The 17,202-nt window shown below is 45.4% G+C and overlaps 1 protein-coding gene across 1 annotated transcript in view; it reads left to right on the plus strand.

Annotated features, from left to right (window-relative positions):
- Positions 1–17,202, plus strand: part of ACE (angiotensin I converting enzyme) — a 93,322-nt gene that overhangs the window by 8,504 nt on the left and 67,616 nt on the right. Inside the window, exons 2-5 of the mRNA XM_056863639.1 lie at positions 2,485–2,652; positions 6,260–6,353; positions 13,176–13,319; positions 14,195–14,386. Coding sequence (XP_056719617.1) covers positions 6,281–6,353; positions 13,176–13,319; positions 14,195–14,386 — 409 coding nt within the window. The 5' untranslated portion in view covers positions 2,485–2,652; positions 6,260–6,280. The remainder of the gene's footprint in view (positions 1–2,484; positions 2,653–6,259; positions 6,354–13,175; positions 13,320–14,194; positions 14,387–17,202) is intronic.

A 17,202-nucleotide genomic window follows, 5' to 3' on the forward strand; every position in this document is an offset into this window, starting at 1 on the left:
GACTGGCTGACCCGGAGATCAGAAGCCCAGTGGGGTTCCTCACCATACAGGTCTTCCTCATCCGAGTAGTCCTGCACGCCGACGTGTGCGCTGTGCGTTGCAAGATGAACCAAAACTCGGGGAAAATGAGGGAACAAATCCAAACCCGGTGCTGTCTCTGGGACGCACGTCAGTGATCGTGCGGGCTCGAGCAGCGGCCAAACGTTGCTCCTCTTGCGCAGCCTGAGCCGCCGCCACATCTGCTGCCTGCCACTGTTCCTCAGCCCGCTGTTGGTCTGCGAGTACTTGGTCGGCCTCGCGCTTGGCTGCAATCACCGTGGTGACGATCGGGAGAGCTTTGTTCTCCAAACGTAGAAGGAGTTCAGAGGAATCTTGTAGCTCCAACAACGGTTGAACCCGAACAGCCAAAGCAGCAGCGTCTGCCCCAAACCCAGGGGTTAGAAGATTCGTGAGTTCGGCCATCGTGGCTGTGGCCGAGGTCAGTCCCACAAACTGTAAGGCTGTCCGGGCTGCAACATCCCGTGCTTCTGCCAAGCACAAGTTGGGATCGGGAGCGGTTGGGACGGGGACGTCTTCCACCCGTGACCCCGCCATGGATCGGGGATGGATCGGGGCTGCTGCCGGTTCCTGTTGCTTCTCATGTATAGTTAACCCCGCTAGCAAACGGGTCAAAGTTGCTAAATCCTCCTGCGCCAAACTTCCTCCACCAAGCCGTCCAGTACGTGGAGTTCGTGCTGGGCATTTTGATCTGCGTCAGGGTCCGTCCAGGGGGTCGTATCAGCTAGGCGATGCCACTGAACTCGAAGGAGTACAATCAGGCGATTGATCTCCGCATCCATCCGCAGCGCCTCAGCAAGAATGTCATCTAGCAAGGAAGGGTCGTCAGGGTACTCGTCTGACGGTTCCAACGGAGGGTACCAAGGTTCAGGACCCTCCAGGGTTTCGGCCAGAAACCCTCCACCCGGGGAGCGTTGCCTCTACTCCAACCCTCCGGGGATCCAGCCACAGGCAATTCACTCGGAGAACACATCCTCCGCTCCAATCCGAGGTCCCGGCGAACCCTCCAGGGCTCCAGCCAGGCAGGGAAAAAATGGAGAAGGGAGTCGTGCCAAAATGTAAGCACTTGTCCCCGTGGTGATCCCACAAACAGCATCCACAGACAATGAGTCCAAAAGAGAGCTGATTTATTGGAATACATACAGGTATGCAGAGCCTACAGGTACATTGGCACGATTGGGGGGGGGGGTAGCATAGTACGAGGGTTATATTGGAAAGCATGAATCACAACGGGTCACGGTAACCCCCCTCCCATTGAGGCGCCGTTCCCACAGGAGATAGCGCTGGAATAGGAATGCAACAGTTAGCCTTGAAAGGCCTCGAAACCAAAACAGTCTGACAGGTTGCTGAGAGCAGTGGAAAGCAGGCTGGACAAGTGGCTTAGTGGTTAAGAACAGTGGACTGACTGACCCTGGGCCAGTCACAGTTCTCTCTGAACTCTCTCAGCCCCACCAACCTCACAAGGTGTCTGTTGTGGGTAGTGGAAGGTGATTGTCAACCGCTTTGATTCTTCCTTAAGGGGTAGAGAAAAGTGGGGTGTAAAAATCAACTTTTCTTCTTCTTCGTGGGGGGGGGAAGAGACTGAGACGTCCTTGGAGGCTAAGGGACAACGGGCTCTGAGGAGCTTTCCCAGCAAAGTCGGTGTTCGGTTTCAAGGCTCTGTGTGCCCATAGAGAGGGCTGGCCAAGCAAGGGGCTTGGACCTCTTCCTCCTTTACTGCCAGACATGGAGGCTGAGGCCTGCCGATGCACGAGGACAGGCTGCAAAGTGAGCACTAGAGGAGCGGTTATTACGGTGAGGCGGAACAACACACCAGCCATAAATGCTTGCCCGTAACAACAATAATAATAATGAGCCAAAAATGACTGCGCCCCTCTTTCTTCCAGAGTGATGTTGCGACCAGTTCTAACTCTGCAGCCTATTGCACCAATGCCAGCGATAGCATATAAATCCCAGAGAGAGAAAATGCAGCTCTCACATAATCAACTATTCAGTGTGGAGCTCCTACCCGTCTGCCCTCATGCCGACAGATGTTGGTGCACAGAAGGGGGGGACTGTGGTGATGGTGGCCCTCCACAGAAAAGCCAGCCAAGGAGAACAACAGTTAAGACGAAAGGCACATTGCTAACCCTTTTCTCAGAACCCTTGGGGAAATGGCCTGCCTCAGGACTCTGGACACAAACCCTCAACAAAATCCTCTGACTGTGGTATAATGCTTATGGTGTTAGACTATGACTGAGGAGGCTTGAGTTCAAATCCTCTCTCAGCCATAAATCTTATTGTGTGACCTTCAAGCAGTCATTCTCTCTCAGTGTAACATAACTCATAGGACTGTTGTGAAGATAAAACACAGGAGGGGATAACTATATCTGCCACCCTGGGCTCCTTGAAGAAAAGTGTAATAGATGTTTTTTCCCTTTGTCACAGGTAGCAGCCTCTTTGAAGGAACAGGAGTTCATACAAGCTTGGGGCCAGAGAGCCAAGGACAGCTTCGGTGCTATCTGGCAGAACTTCAGTGATCCTCAGCTGAAGAAAATCATCCGCTCCATCCAAACGCTGGGGCCTTCCAATTTACCCGTGGATAAGCGACAACTGGTTGGTACCACCCTGGGATGGAAAGAGTCTGCATTATGGGTTGGGAGGAAAGAGGAGGGGCTGCCAGAACCGAAAGAGCTGTGACATTGTGAGTAGAGGTAACCGAGTGACAGATTCTAGCTGATACAGGGAGAAGGGTCGGAGACTGCACTGGGTGAAGTCTGAAGACACGCAGGTAGTGTTCGTAAGTCACACCCTCTTATCTAAGTACTTCAGGTGTAGATCGGATGTATTAGAGATTGCCTCCCCCCCACAGTGGTTCTCACCCCACTCAGGAGACATGCTGAGCCACCCCTCTCTCTTGGCAAGTGTCACAGAGATCCCAGCCTCTGGGGATGACCAGGATGCTTTCCATCCCCAGTTTCTTCACTCTCAGCCTGGCTTTCTCTCCTGACCCAAGAGCGGAAGAGCTGGATATATCAGCTGTTCACCTGGTGGCTAAATTGGATGTTAAAGGTTTCCAAGGATGCCTGCTCAGTTCTTTTGTATCAGAGAGTCAAAGAACCTCAATATTAATCGTGATCAAACTTTGATAGCATTATTAGAGGAGTTTTAAATGCCACAAGGCTCTGAGTATGTGCTCTAAAATCATATTCAGAAGGTGAATTCAGACATTTTTGCAGCACTTAAAAAGACAGGAAACAGGATCATTCTAAAAATTGGCAGCGTAATAAAATGGGGGGGGGAATACTGTCTTTGATCACCACTCAAGACGACCTTGCCCAAATGGAGGAAAAGCCAGAGGTTCTCCCTCGGAGTGTGTGCTCGAGGGAACAGTTCCTACTCGTCTTGCCTTTTAGCCTCAGCTTTCACTTCTTCCTCCTTCAGTCAAAAAAGAACCAAATCTGTTTAAGTTCTCAGTGGGTTGAAAATTTATAGTTAGCAAGTTTGTCCTTTACCCATCATGCGAAAGTGACAAGACAGGCAATCACAAGGAAGAATGCAAAGGAAAGCCATTGAAACTAGACACCTGTGAATGTCTGGACCAGGCCAGCCAGTTGATGGGGCCTGAATTTATTCCAAGGGCAGGTAGAGGAGATTCGCTCAGTAAACTTGAGCCCTCAGGCACCTGTCATTCCACAGCTGTGTGTGTGTTAAGTGCCGTCAAGTCGCTTCCGACTCATGGCGACCCTGTGAATCAATGTCCTCCAAAACATCCTGTCCTTAGCCTTGCTCAGGTCCTGAAAATTGAGGGCCGTGGCTTCCTTTACTGAGCCAATCCATCCCTTGTTGGGTCTTCCTCTTTTCCTGCTGCCTTCAACTTTTCCTAGCATGTCTGTCTTTTCCAGTGACTCTTGCCTTCTCATAATGTGACCAAGGTACGATAGCCTCAGTTTAGTCATTCCACGGCTACTTCTCCTGTATCCTCAACCATTAAGAGACAAGTGCTTTGCCAGCTAAGTTGGCAATAGGCCTTTTTTCCCCTTTCCTCTGGATTAGTCTGTGATGTGAGTAGCAAAACACCAACAACTGCCCCCAAAACACTTGTTTGTTATCCTGTTCCCTCTCGGTAGTACAGTTGATAAGCAACATGACTTATTTTTCCATCTTCCTGTTCCACAGAATGCATCTCTGTGAGGTCTATAGGGCCAGTTCTTTGTCATAAACTCCTTCAAACGATAACCCCTAAAAGATGCCGCTCCCTGGGAAAGAATTCTGACTGTTCATGTCTTGTCAGTTATAGTGATTTCAGAATTTTATGCTATTTTTGAACGTTTGTATTGAAATTCAGAGGTTACTTAGGGATACAGATTTCTAGCTTTCTTATAAAATGAAAAAGAGTAATGCAAAATTAATGTAAAAATCTAAAATCCATCAAAGTAAAGCTTCCACTGAGACACCCTGATCACCCGCAACTGTTCAGTATTTACCTGAATTGGGGGACTGTGCAGCATTTCTGGAAGAAACCTGGTCTTGTGGCCTCTGTCACATTGTGGGGCTGGACTAGCCACTGCTTTGCCCACCTTTACTGTTTCTGCCACCACTTTGGGTAAAATCCAGCCCCTCTGTCTCTCATGTGGGTGGCCTGAAGGCAATTTCACAGGGTTGTTGCTCAGTAGCATAACAAGGAGCCAGGCAGGTGGGTAAGGACTTGTGCAAACTCTGTCAGGTTAAACAAACTTTATTTCTACAAGGCACAAACTCAGGGTATTGCAATGGACAAAATTTAGTTGCACTGAGAAAAATAAAAAGACAGTTTCTAACTAAAGTTCTTACAATCCATAGTATAACTGATCTTTGTTCATTACAGGATGCCCCTGTCCCTGGTGTATCTGCAATCCCTTTTGCACGGGTGACCCCGACATGGTGCCTGTGGGAGTCATGGTGCCCGCCAGCACCTTTTCTGGCACCCCGCCAAGTGTTTTTTAGGAGGTGGGCAGGGCCAGCTAGGGCTTTTGCCCAACAAGGCTTCTGATTGGCTGTGCAGTTAAAATGTGGTTGCTGCTGCCACCACAGCACAAGCATCTGTACTGCATTACTGAAGTTAAGCTGTGGCAACCATTTTGTGGCTGCCTCTGCCTCTTACAGCAGCCATTTTGTGGCAGCCATTTTGTGGTGGTGCCCACCGTGCCGTGTCAGAATTCCAAACTTTCCCACAGGCTCAAAAAGGTTGGGGCCCCCTGCTTTAGCATCATTGTCCTCTGTCATCTTTCATAGTAAAACACACGCTCCCAAGAGTTTCCAAACAAAGAGCCCCCAAACAAAGGAACAGCTTCCCTTTTCAGACCCCACCCCACTTGAGTTCTGGGGCCTTCAGCCAATCTGGGTGCAAGCCTTGGGGCTCCAGCCTGCCAAACCTGCACCCACCAATCAAGATGTGTTAACACATCAAAGGAGTAGTGTGCTGACCCTCCATTTGGAAAAAGGGTGCTCTGTGTCCGGCAAAGAGCCCCTTCTCCCTAGCTACAGAGATGCCTGGACTGCTTTCCATCACCCTACCTGTCAAGGCATCTGTTGTCCCCCTGCCCCTCATCTCGTCACACTTGGACTCAGACTTCCTTGGATCTTTGGATGTTCTAAAGGTGGAAAATAGCACGGGGGTCCACAAGAGCTGTACCCCCCATTTTGGCATCACTCCGCTATATGAGCTCTAGGGAGCTATTTCCATCTAAGCAGTTGTGGATATTTCCTTTCTGGAGACTATGGAGATTAATTTCATGTTCATAAAAGGCTTGAATAATGTAGCCCTAAAGAGAGAGTGCATGAGACAGAGTGGTTGATTCATATGAAGTGTAACTGAGTGATCAGCTTGGACCCACAATGTGCAAAAGAAAGACTAGGCATAAACAGGAAAGGGTCTTCTCATAAATATGTCCCATTGTCTTTTCAATGTATCCTGAAATGCAAGATGGACCTGCTATACTCTCTTTCTGCCCTGAGCGGCCAGAGTCATTGAAGTATCTCTTCTGTGATAAAGGACATACATTTGAATACTGTACATATTGGTAGTAACTTGCCTTTGCACCCTCATTATGCTACTAGGTGATCACTCCCACTCAGAAGACAGAAATAGTGATCAGGCCAGAGTGTAGGATGGAGTTTCTTGAGTATGGCAGATATGGGAGTCTTCTCACTCCAACCTGTACCTTTTCTCTTGCCTTTCTAGTATAACACCATCTTGAGTGAGATGGACAACATCTACTCTACTGCAAAGGTGTGCCCACCAAACCAGAACTCCAGCTGTTGGGCCCTAGATCCAGGTATGAGCCTTCCAGTCTCCCCGCCTCAGTCTGTCTGTGTGCCTTCAGGTTCCTTCTGAACATGAGAGAGCCTCAGTGGTTGTGATACTAGAACCATCAGCCATACTAGAACCATCGCCAAAAAGGACTGTTGTAGTTGGCATTTCTGAAAAACTCATACTTAAAATGAGCAGCTGTTGGCAAAGCGCATCAAGAACAACCCAAAGGGCTTTTCTTAGTTGAAACTCATGGAATTGCCTCTGTCCCGTTTGTGTTGTGATGAGAAGTAATAAGACATCTCACTTCAGGGCAAAAATACAGGTCGTAGTAGCATCCAAGCACAGAGCAAGCCATGCCGTGCATCCCGCAGAATGGAAGAGTAGGAGGTTCTCCATGCATAAGTATCTGGACCAGTCTCAGTCAGTGGAAGCAAAACAGTGTAGTTGTGGGAGTTCTGGACAATCCTCTGATTGAGACAAGGATTTCCAGTGGCGTCCAGGAACATAGTGATTGTAAAATCTGTATTTATTAGTGCATGTATTTCCCTGTAATAATACTACATGTCTGAAAAAGCAAACCCTCATTTAGAAAGCACAGGCTGATCAGAAAAAGGGCAAAAATCTTAGCAATTTGATACACAGAAATATTCTTATTCTTTAGAATAATGTAGCCTATTTTTTTACTAGATACAGCGTAGCTTACATAAACCATGCCCAAGCAAATTCCAGAAACTCATCCAGCCCCAAATGTATTCTGAAAGAGGTATGTCTTAATAGGACCTCAGGGGTGAGGAGGCAAGAGAAACCTCATGCCTGGAAGGAGAGCGTTCCATAGTTGGCACGTGGTGGGGTAGGATCACCGCCACTGTGGCTGTGGGGCACAGGGCTCCCATGGAAGACCCGAAATCACGGGCACCTTCACATACAGAGGAAGATGGTCCATCCTGGTCCAAAGCCATTTAGGGACTCAGGGGTCATGACGGCACTTTTGTAGTAGCAATAATTGTAGGTTAGATCTGTAAAACAGCAGTGTTTTGGGAGGGAGGGAGGGAGGGAGGGGGCCAGCCAGCCAGCCAGCCAGAGTGCTCAAGGCTCCATTATGTCAAGAATATTATTTCTTTTTCAAAATATACCCATCATAAATTCGGATAGCCCTTTAAATATTTGGCAGAACTTGCTAATTTTATTTGGCAAGGGAGGAAAGCAAGAATAAAGATGTGATAGTAAAGAAAGAGGAGGGTTGAAAGTACCCTATTTAAAACTGTATTTTGCGTCAGTGATATTAACTTGGTTTAAAGAATGGATTACATTAAGAAATTTAAAACTCTTGGCATTAGAAGGGGAAGAAATAACATTTGGTTGGCATGCTTATATTTGGTATGGAAAAGAGAAAATAAATAAAAGATTCGGTCATCATACATTGAGATTCGCAATAAGTAAGGTGTGGAATAGATATAGAAAGATATTAATAGATAAGATCCCCTTATGGCTTTCACCACATGAGGCTCTATTTAAGAGTAGGATAGGTACGGAAAAATACTGGCTTACATATAAGGACTTACTTTTTAGAAACTATTGAAAAGGACAGAGTAGTATACAAACTAAAAACCTTGGAAATGTTGGAAAAAGAGGATAAATTAAACGACTGGTGGCTTTTTGCCCAATTAATAGACAAATATATTAAAGATAAAAAAGAATACGGATTTGAATTAAAATCAACTACATTAATAAATCAATTTTTAAAAGATGATGACTGTCTCCTAAACCAGATTACAAAGTTCTCAAAGAGACGGGACATGGTGGTCAAGGGAGATTTTAACTACCCAGGTATCTGTTGGAAGTCCAACTCTGCTAAAAATGCAAGATCCAATAAATTCCTGACTTGTCTTGCTGACAACTTCCTATTCCAGAAAGTGGACAGGGAAACAAGGGGATCTGCTATCTTAGATTTGATTCTCACCAACAGGGAAGAACTGGTTGATGAGGTTAAAGTAGTAGGCACCCTGGGTAGTAGTGACCATGTAATCTTGGAATTTAAAATCTTGGGGAAAGGAAAAACTGTACGTAGTCAGACATATAGGTTCGACTTTAGGAGAGCAAATTTTACAAAACTTAAACTTATGCTGGGTAGAATCCCATGGTCAGAAATACTTCAGGAGAAGAGAGTTCAAGAAGGGTGGGAGTTTCTTAAAAATAAAATACTGAGGGCGCAATCCCAAACCATTCCTATGAGAAGGAAAAATGGGAGGAGCCTAAAGAGGCCAGGGTGGCTCCATAAACAGCTTTTTAAAGAGTTGAGAAATTAAAAAGACTCATTTAGGAAGTGGAAGGAGGGCCTTATAACCAAAGAGAAATATAAACAAATAAGTTGTGCTTGTCGGGAGAGAGAGCATTAGGAAAACTAAAGCTCAGTATGAGCTTAGGCCAGTGAGAGATGCTAAACACAACAAAAAAGGGTTATTTCCCTATGTACAGAGTAAGAATAAGAACAAGGACAAGATAACCCCATTGCGTGGACCGGAAAGTGAAATTGTAGCAGGAGATGAAGAGAGGGCAGAACTCCTCAATTCCTACTTTTCCTCAGTCTTTTCTCGTAAGGGAAGTGGTGCTCAACATGGCATAAACAGAACATGTGATGAGGGAAGGGATTTGCAGTTGAGGATTGGCATTGGGGTAGTGCACAAACACCTAGTTTCTTTAAATGAAACAAAGTCCTCAGGGCCAGATGAATTGCATCCAAGGGTACTCAAAAAACTTGCAGATGTCATTTCTTAGCTTCTGTCCATTATTTTTGAGAAGTCTGGGAGAACAGGTGAGGTGCCAGAAGATTGGAGGTGGGCAAATGTTGTCCTCATCTTCAAGAAGGGGAAAAGGGAGGATCCGGGTAACTACCAACCCATCAGTTTGACTGCTATACCGGGAAAAGTTTTTGAACAAATCATCAGTCAGTCAGTCATCGAGCATTTAGAAAGGATGGATCTGATTACTAATAGCCAGCACAGGTTTCTCAAAAACAAGTCATGTCAGACTAATCTTATCTCCTTTTTTGAGTAAGTTAAAATGTGGTTTAGCTTCTGTTATTGTTAGGTGGATCTGTAACTGGCTGACAGATCGCACCCAAAGAGTACTTGTTCCTCTTCCACTTGGAGAAAAGTGTGATGCGGTAGCTAAAAAGGCAAATGAAATTTTGGGCTATATCAATAGAAGTATAGTGTCCCAATCACACAAAGTGGTGGTATTGCTTTACTCTGCTCTGGTTAGACCTCACCTAGAGTTTCCATATTGGCATTAGGAAGAAATTTTGAACAGTTAGAGCGGTTCCTCAGTGGCACAGACTTCCTCGAGAGGTGGTAAGTGCTCCTTCCCTGGAGGTTTTTAAGCAGAGGCTAGATGGCCATCTGTCAGCAATGCTAATTCTATGACCTTGGGCAGTTCGTGGGAGGGAAGGCATCTTGGCCATCTTCTAGGCATGGAGTAGGGGTCACTGGGGGTGTGTGGGGGAGGTACTTGTGAGTTTCCTGCATTGTGCAGGGTTGGACTAGATGACCCTGGTGATCCTTTCCAACTCTATGAATCTATGATTCTATGATCTAATAGGAAGGATGCATGAGGAATGTTTGAAATTAGTCACAGAAATTGAGATTGTCAAAGAATTTATGGTGTAATGGGCAAGAAATTTGGGACATAATATTCAATTAGAGGATTGGCAATATGCATGGAAAAGGGGCCTCAAATTTTCATCCAGCGATTATATAAAAGAAAATTACTATAAAATGCATTATAGATGATATTTGACACTTTTTAAAATATCAAAGATGAAGAAGAATGAAAGGGGAATAGCAAAATGTTGGAAATGTCAAAATGAGGTGGAGTTGCAGCAAAGTGAATTTTTTAAAGAAAGGTATTCATGAGGAAATTTATAAAATTACTAGCGGTACCCGGCCACGCGTTGCTGTAGCCCAGTCTGGTGAAATGGAAAAGAAAGAAAAGAGAAAGCGCACGTTTCTAATATGTTTAATTTCACAATGCTTGTGGGTATACAATATTTTTTGTTGTTCCATTGTCTGTGCAGATATAGAGATTGTCTGGTTTGCCGACTCTAGAACACGCAACATATAATTGTCCATGTGAGAAGCAATCCGTGTCTAGATCTAAACCGCACAATTCTAAAGATTGGCTCTGAGCTTTGTTGATGGTGATTGCAAATGCCAATCGAATTGGGAATTGCAATCTCTTAAACTGAAATGGCATATCCGTTCGAATCATAGGAATGAGAGGAATGAGGACATCTTCACCTTTGAAAGGTCCTGTCAAGATTTCCTAGTTGCAGTTTGCCACTTCTCTGGTCTCATGCAAGTAAACCGAGGAATAAAATCTAGCTAGCTAGCTAGGACTTGACGTCAAGCATAATGTTTGTGGATTTTTGGTCCAGTCTGAGAGCATCCCAACCACATTTGCCCCCGCAACAAGATGGCAAGACCTTTGTACACAACCTCTTTTGAACCACTCCTTTTGCTTGCCTCAGAGTTCTCCGTCTTCTACATAAGAGAAGAAAAGTAATAGCACTAAGAACTGAGATGAAAAGTTAAGAAGCTGATTTCTATTTGTTGCCATCTTCTGGGCTTGGAGTAGGGGTCACTGGGATGTGGGGGGGAGGTAGTTGTGAATTTCCTGCATTGTGCAGGGGGTTGGACGATGACCCTGGTGGTACCTTCCAACTCTGTGATTCTGCAAACTGTTTTTCTGAAGTCCATGAAAGCTCATGGTGAGATGGAGTGTATTAGAATCAAATAATTAAATACAGGTTAATGGCAGCTAATTTTATATGCAGGTCCAACAAATAGAGATGCCGCTGATCATATGACATTCTAGCTTGAAACTCAGCTGTGCCACACTCGAGTATTACAGGGACAGCTAACACTTAAGAGCTCTTCTGATAAATAACTCTAAAGCAGTCCTTTTCATGTGTGCACATTATGCACAGGAGATGGGAGCTATTCTTTCTGGCAAGAAATCTGATAGCCTCCCTTTCCTTTGCTTGCCCTTTAATGCATGAATATTAGAGAGATCCTGCTGGAATATGGGCAAGGGAGGAATATGGAGGAAAAGATAATCAAGGCTTGATTTTGATAGGAAACCCAAATGTTTCCCTTTCCTTGATCTGCCTTCGCTTCTCCTAAATATGAAAGTACGTGAAAGTGCAAAACCAGTGAATGTACTTGAGAGAGTGAGCACCATTGAACTGGGAGGAAAGGACATTCATAATTTGGCTCTTAGATTCATGATCTGCATGAGGCTGACTTGAATCCAAGGAGAGACAGGGAACTTGCCCATCTCCAGCCTTGATCCTGTGTATGATGGATGAAACAACATTGAATTCTTCCAATATATTTCTGCTATTTAATTATATTATGGAGATGCAGGCCTGTAGCCAGGAATGTTATGGTAAAGGAAGATGAGTACACCAAAAGGGGAGGCTATTTAGTATAGCGTGTGTTGCTTTAACGGCCAACAGATGGCGTTGTTTTTTTAGAAAAGCATGTTTTTACCTGTCACAGGTAAAATAAGCAGGTTTTTACCTGTCACAGGTATATAAAAACATGCGCGCATTCGAATGCAACATTGTGTCAAAATTTCAAAGCAATCGGTGAAGAACTTTCGGAGATTTAAGATTTTGAACAAACGGACATTTACATTTTTATTTATATAGAAAGATAGATTGGAGTAAAATTTCCACTCAAACCGGAAATATATTTACTGGGTATCTTAGATAGAACATTAGAAAAACCTTTAGATATTTAACAACAGTGGCAAGAATCATATGGGCGAAAAAATGGAGAATAGAGGAAGTACCCACATTGCATGAATGGCATCAGAAAGTTCTGGAGCTGGCCAAGATAGCCATGTTAAGTAAATATATAGAAGATAACTGGATTTCCGACTTTGATAAAGACTGGAAGGTATGGTCAAAATAAATAAATCAGTATTTTAGCGATAGAAAAATGACCTTAGGTTTTAGAACCTAAACTTGCTAAACTGTAGACTAAGATAAAAATAACTAAATAATAATTAAAGTAAAAGCAGATAAAATCAAAGTTATTCACAAAAGAAATAATATATATATTCAGTTCTGTATGAGGAGAGTTGGAAGTCGGTTTTTATATTGTTTTATTTTTCACTTTTTCTTTTCTTTTTTTCTTCAATTTCTTTTCTGTGTACTATGTTTTTTTTGTATTTTGTATATTTTGGCATATTCTGAAATACTTTGCATACTTCAATAAAACTATTCAAACTGGGGGGGAAAGACTCCATTATGTCACTGTGGAGGCAGTGAGTGTCCTTTCAGGGTAGGGTTGCCAGGTCCCTCTTCACCACTGGTGGGAGATTTTTGGGGCGGAGCCTGGGGAGGGTGGGGTTTGGGGAGGGGAGGGACTTCAATGCCATAGAGTCCAATGGCCAAAGCGGCCATTTTCTCCAGGCGATCTGATCTCTGTCAGCTGGAGAACCGTTGTAATAGCTGGAGATCTCCAGCTAGTACCTGGAGGCTGGCAACCCTATTTCAGGGCCTTCTCTATCTTCTTAAGCCATTTCTCCTGTGGTTCCTACCCCTAGAAAAGCCTCTGCCCCATTTGTCAAACCACTTCACTCCATACTTTCTAGTCTTGGTGGGGAGGAATTCTTTTGTGGGCTGTCACAGTTGCGTTTTGCCTCTTCCACTGACCTGAGACCTGTGAGGAGACTGGGTGTGTGGCAGGAGGGGTTTGGACTTCATAGTAGTTGGGGTTCTTGTTAGCCTTGTGACCCTGTGACCATTTTCTCTGGGGTTTCTTCCCACACTTTGCAGAGATAACAGACATCATGGCCACCTCTCGCAGTTACAGAAAGCTTCTGTATGCCTGGGAAAGTTGGCACAACGCAGCTGGCAGTCCTCTCAGGGCCAAGTATGAGGAGTTCGTGTCACTCAGCAATGAGGCCTACAGAATGGATGGTGAGAAATTCTAAGCAAGGATTGGGGCTGGATCTGGGGACGGGGAAGCCTGCCTTGCCAAAGAAAGACTCCGACCATTGGGGCTTTTGAGGTTATGTACAGCAAATTTTAAAAGGACACAGGAAAGGTATGGATGGGAAGCTGCAGTGGGTGGGGTCATGGTAGCTACCCCCACCCATGCAGGTTCAGTACCCTTCTGGGGCCTTTTGCCCACTTTTTTCACCGTGTAGTTTGTTTGCCGTCTTTCCTAGGAGTTGGCCAATTCTCAGATCCTCTGTTTGCTTGGTGGTGCCAGAGAGAAGCCACTGTGAACTATGTTTCAGCCACAACACAGTTCACAGTAGCTTCTCTCTGCAGGTGCTTTTACACCACAGTGTATTTTGATATTGGGAAAAATTTCTGACAATGTTCCAGGCATGGTGTTCAAAGCATTTATGAGGTGATGGACTTAATAGTAGTTGGGGTTCGTTTTAGTCCTGTGACCCTGTGACCATTTTCTCTGGGGTTCTTCCACACTTCTCAGAGATAACAGACATCATGACAACGACACCAAAGAAGATCAGTTCCTCTCCATTTCACCACATCATATTTATGTGCAAAAGTATTGTGTGAATCAGGCCAGAGTTCACTAGAACCACTGAGAGTCCCGAGGAGCAGGATGTATTTTTGCAATCATCTTCCCAGGCAGTTCCCAACGCTCCTACGTGCATTTGAAAATTATTTGGAGGGTCTGGCTTTCAATTTACTAGTCACCTGATCCATGCCTTCACAGCACAGAAAGACAGAAATTCAAATATAAGAGGAAGAGAATGGTTGTCCGCATGCTGAGATGACAGATGACTCCCCATTGGGTTCTGTGCTCTTCTTTTATCCAGGATTCAAAGACACTGGGGCTTACTGGCGCTCCTGGTATGATTCATCCACTTTTGAGGATGATCTGGAGAAACTTTATCATCAGCTGGAGGAACTCTACCTAAATCTCCATGCTTTTGTCAGGAGGAAATTGTATGAGCGATACGGCCCGAAATACATTAATCTGCAAGGCCCCATTCCTGCTCACTTACTGGGTAAGATGGCAATAAAAGGTGTGTGTGGTGGAGGGGGGGTGGACTGGGGATTGAAGGTCTTGCTGAAGAGTTTCTGAAAGTATGGTTGGTCACTGTGTGAACAGACTGCTGGACTTGATGGGCCTGGGTCTGATCCAGCAGGGCTTTTCTTATATTCTTATGCTCTGTATTGTTAAGCTACACTGCTATGATTTTGAATGATAAGCATAATCCAGTTTCCCATATATTAGCAGCTCCTAGATTAGTATTTGCTCGTTATTGAAAATCTGTTTTAAGCCCCACAATCGATGAGTGGATCCTGAAATGTAAGGAGACCTTTGTCCTAATCATTCTGACTAATTTTTTAAAAAAGGACATGATGTGTCGCAACAACAGAAAATTTGGCACATGTTTCTTGTAAAAACTTCATGTATAACTTTATAATGTTAATGTAATGGATTTTTAAAGCTATAATAAATGGTTTTGTTTTGCTAGAGATAGAAAAATGAGAGCAAGCCATCAGTTCAACACTCCTGAGTTATTTCGTGCCGTTGTCTCCCCTCCCCATGCTTTTTCTGCTTACTGTAGCTCGAGTGCCCCGTTGCCTCAATGCCTTCTATAAGTTCCTGTGTCGAATCATTCCTCTGTACTGCCTGCCACAGAGGTTTTTTTAAACCTTCAGTCCTCTTTGTTACCCTCATTTGCAAGAGCATTCCCTGCAAGAACAGCTTCCCCAAACAAATGGCTTCTGTGCCCCCTGCCAGGGAATTCTGACTCTGCTCCAGCTGGGCGGACTGAGCAGACAGGATGGGTTCATTCTCATTCATATTTCTGCCGTGCAAGCGCTGGCGCCGAGCTTTTTTTGTCTCACTCATGGCAAGCAGTGTTATTTCCTACAAACATGCTTCCAAACAATGCCTCTGCTTGCCAATGGACATACCGCTGCCAGGAGAGAGAAATGGGGGGGGGGCACACACTGCCCTTGTAAGGTGGAGAGCAGGTGAAAAATGTGGAAGTTTATCTAGCTTGAGATTGAGACAAAGCAGTCGTGCAGGAAGTCCTGCTGACAAGAGACTCTTGAGGCATCCCATGACTGTTATCACAGAATGCCCAGGGTGTCCACCCTTCACCATAGAACATGGGAGGGATGGAATGCCTTGACCACCCACCCTTCCAGGCACCAACCGCTCTTGCCTGGAGCTAATTTCTGGAGGGGCAGCTCTCATTTTGCCTGGTCTGTATTCTGCCCATTTTTGACACCCCCCTAATCTATTTGAGCAACACAGTCAGTATAGTCCTCTGTTTTCTGCTGTAAAAAGGTCATTGGGGGTGATAGCCTGGATTTCAAGGGGTCCCAAAGGGTGGCGGGCAAGCTCCTGCATCTGGGCCCCAAGCCTCTTCATTCCTGTGGGAGCAAGGGGCAGGGACATCATGATGTCACTTCTGGTTTGCACCTGGAAATGATGCCACACTGCTCTAGGACAGCGATGGCGAACCTTTTAGAGACCGAGTGCCTAAACTGCAATCCAAAACCCACTTATTTATCGCAAAGTGTCAACATGGCAATTTAACCTGAATACTGAGGTTTTAGTTTAGAAAAAAAACAACTCATACATTAACATCTTTTGTCTTAAAAGAAAAACACAATAACAGAGCTTTCAATGATACAAACAACTTTTTATTGAAAGGTAAAAGTTTGCATTTGGCATGCTTTTGAACAATTAATGTGATTTTTCCTGTTGCTTTTGAATTTGCAGACCTTTTGGCCTGCTCTGGAAAAGGCATCTGAGTGCATTTCCTACCTTTGATTCACCTCCGCTGTACATGCGTTGGACCTACCTAGTCCAGCTCCTGTATCTCACAGTGGCCCACATCTATGATAAGGAGGTAGCACATACCCATCCGGGCTAGTAACCCGTGATGGACTTTTCCTCCAGAAATTTGTCCAATCCCCTCTTAAAGGCATCTAGTGTAGATGCCATCACCACATCCTGTGGCAAGGAGTTCCACAGGTTAATTACATGCTGGGTAAGTGAGTGTTCCTCTTTTAGTAGGAGATTTCACTGAAAGGTGGGAGGCGCCGCAAAGCCCGAGCTGTGGCCCGAGCGCTCTGCTCCCCTCCAGCTATGCCACGCTGTGAGCTATGCTCTCCTCCAACCTAGCTCCTTTCCAACCCCACCACGGGAATCACCTTCGCCACAGACTCAACAGGCTGCCGTCCGCACTGCACTCTTACGCCGCATGTGAGCCGCCCTGCCGCATGTGATGGGAGGGAGGAAGCGCTCCCATTGGTCTGCTGGGCAGAGAGGCAGGTGATGTGAGAAATGCCCTCAGGTGCGCGTGGAGAGGGGGAGGGGAGCAGCCCGGCCCCGCGTCCCTCTGGCTTTCTAGTAACGAACTCAGACGAACTCTGTGCTGGGGCAACAGCACACGTGCCCACAGAGAGGGCTCTGAGTGCCCCCTCTGGCACGCGGCTGCCATAGGTTCGCCACCACTGCTCTAGGAATTGCACATCTCTGCGGTAAAAAAATCATCAACAAGCAAATTCTTAGCACATTTTGGGTACAAACCATGACATGTAACTTCGCCCCCTGCCCACTAAGGGCTTCTGTTGGTTGCCAGTGTTCTGCTACTAGTCCTACCCTGGAAATTGAGTTTTGAGTGCTGAACTCCTAGCCCTTTGCCTGTTGACCGGTCCCAGGGATGGACTTGGGAAAGGTGTAATGTATGGCTAGGTTTATGGGGTCAGCACAGAGACCTAAATGTTCTGATTCTTATCCAGCAGCGCACATACACACAATACTTTCTGCTTCTGTGCCCAAATACAGGAACCTTAC

This window comes from Euleptes europaea, chromosome 18, assembly GCF_029931775.1.
Source record: "Euleptes europaea isolate rEulEur1 chromosome 18, rEulEur1.hap1, whole genome shotgun sequence".
Lineage (NCBI taxonomy): Eukaryota > Metazoa > Chordata > Lepidosauria > Squamata > Sphaerodactylidae > Euleptes > Euleptes europaea.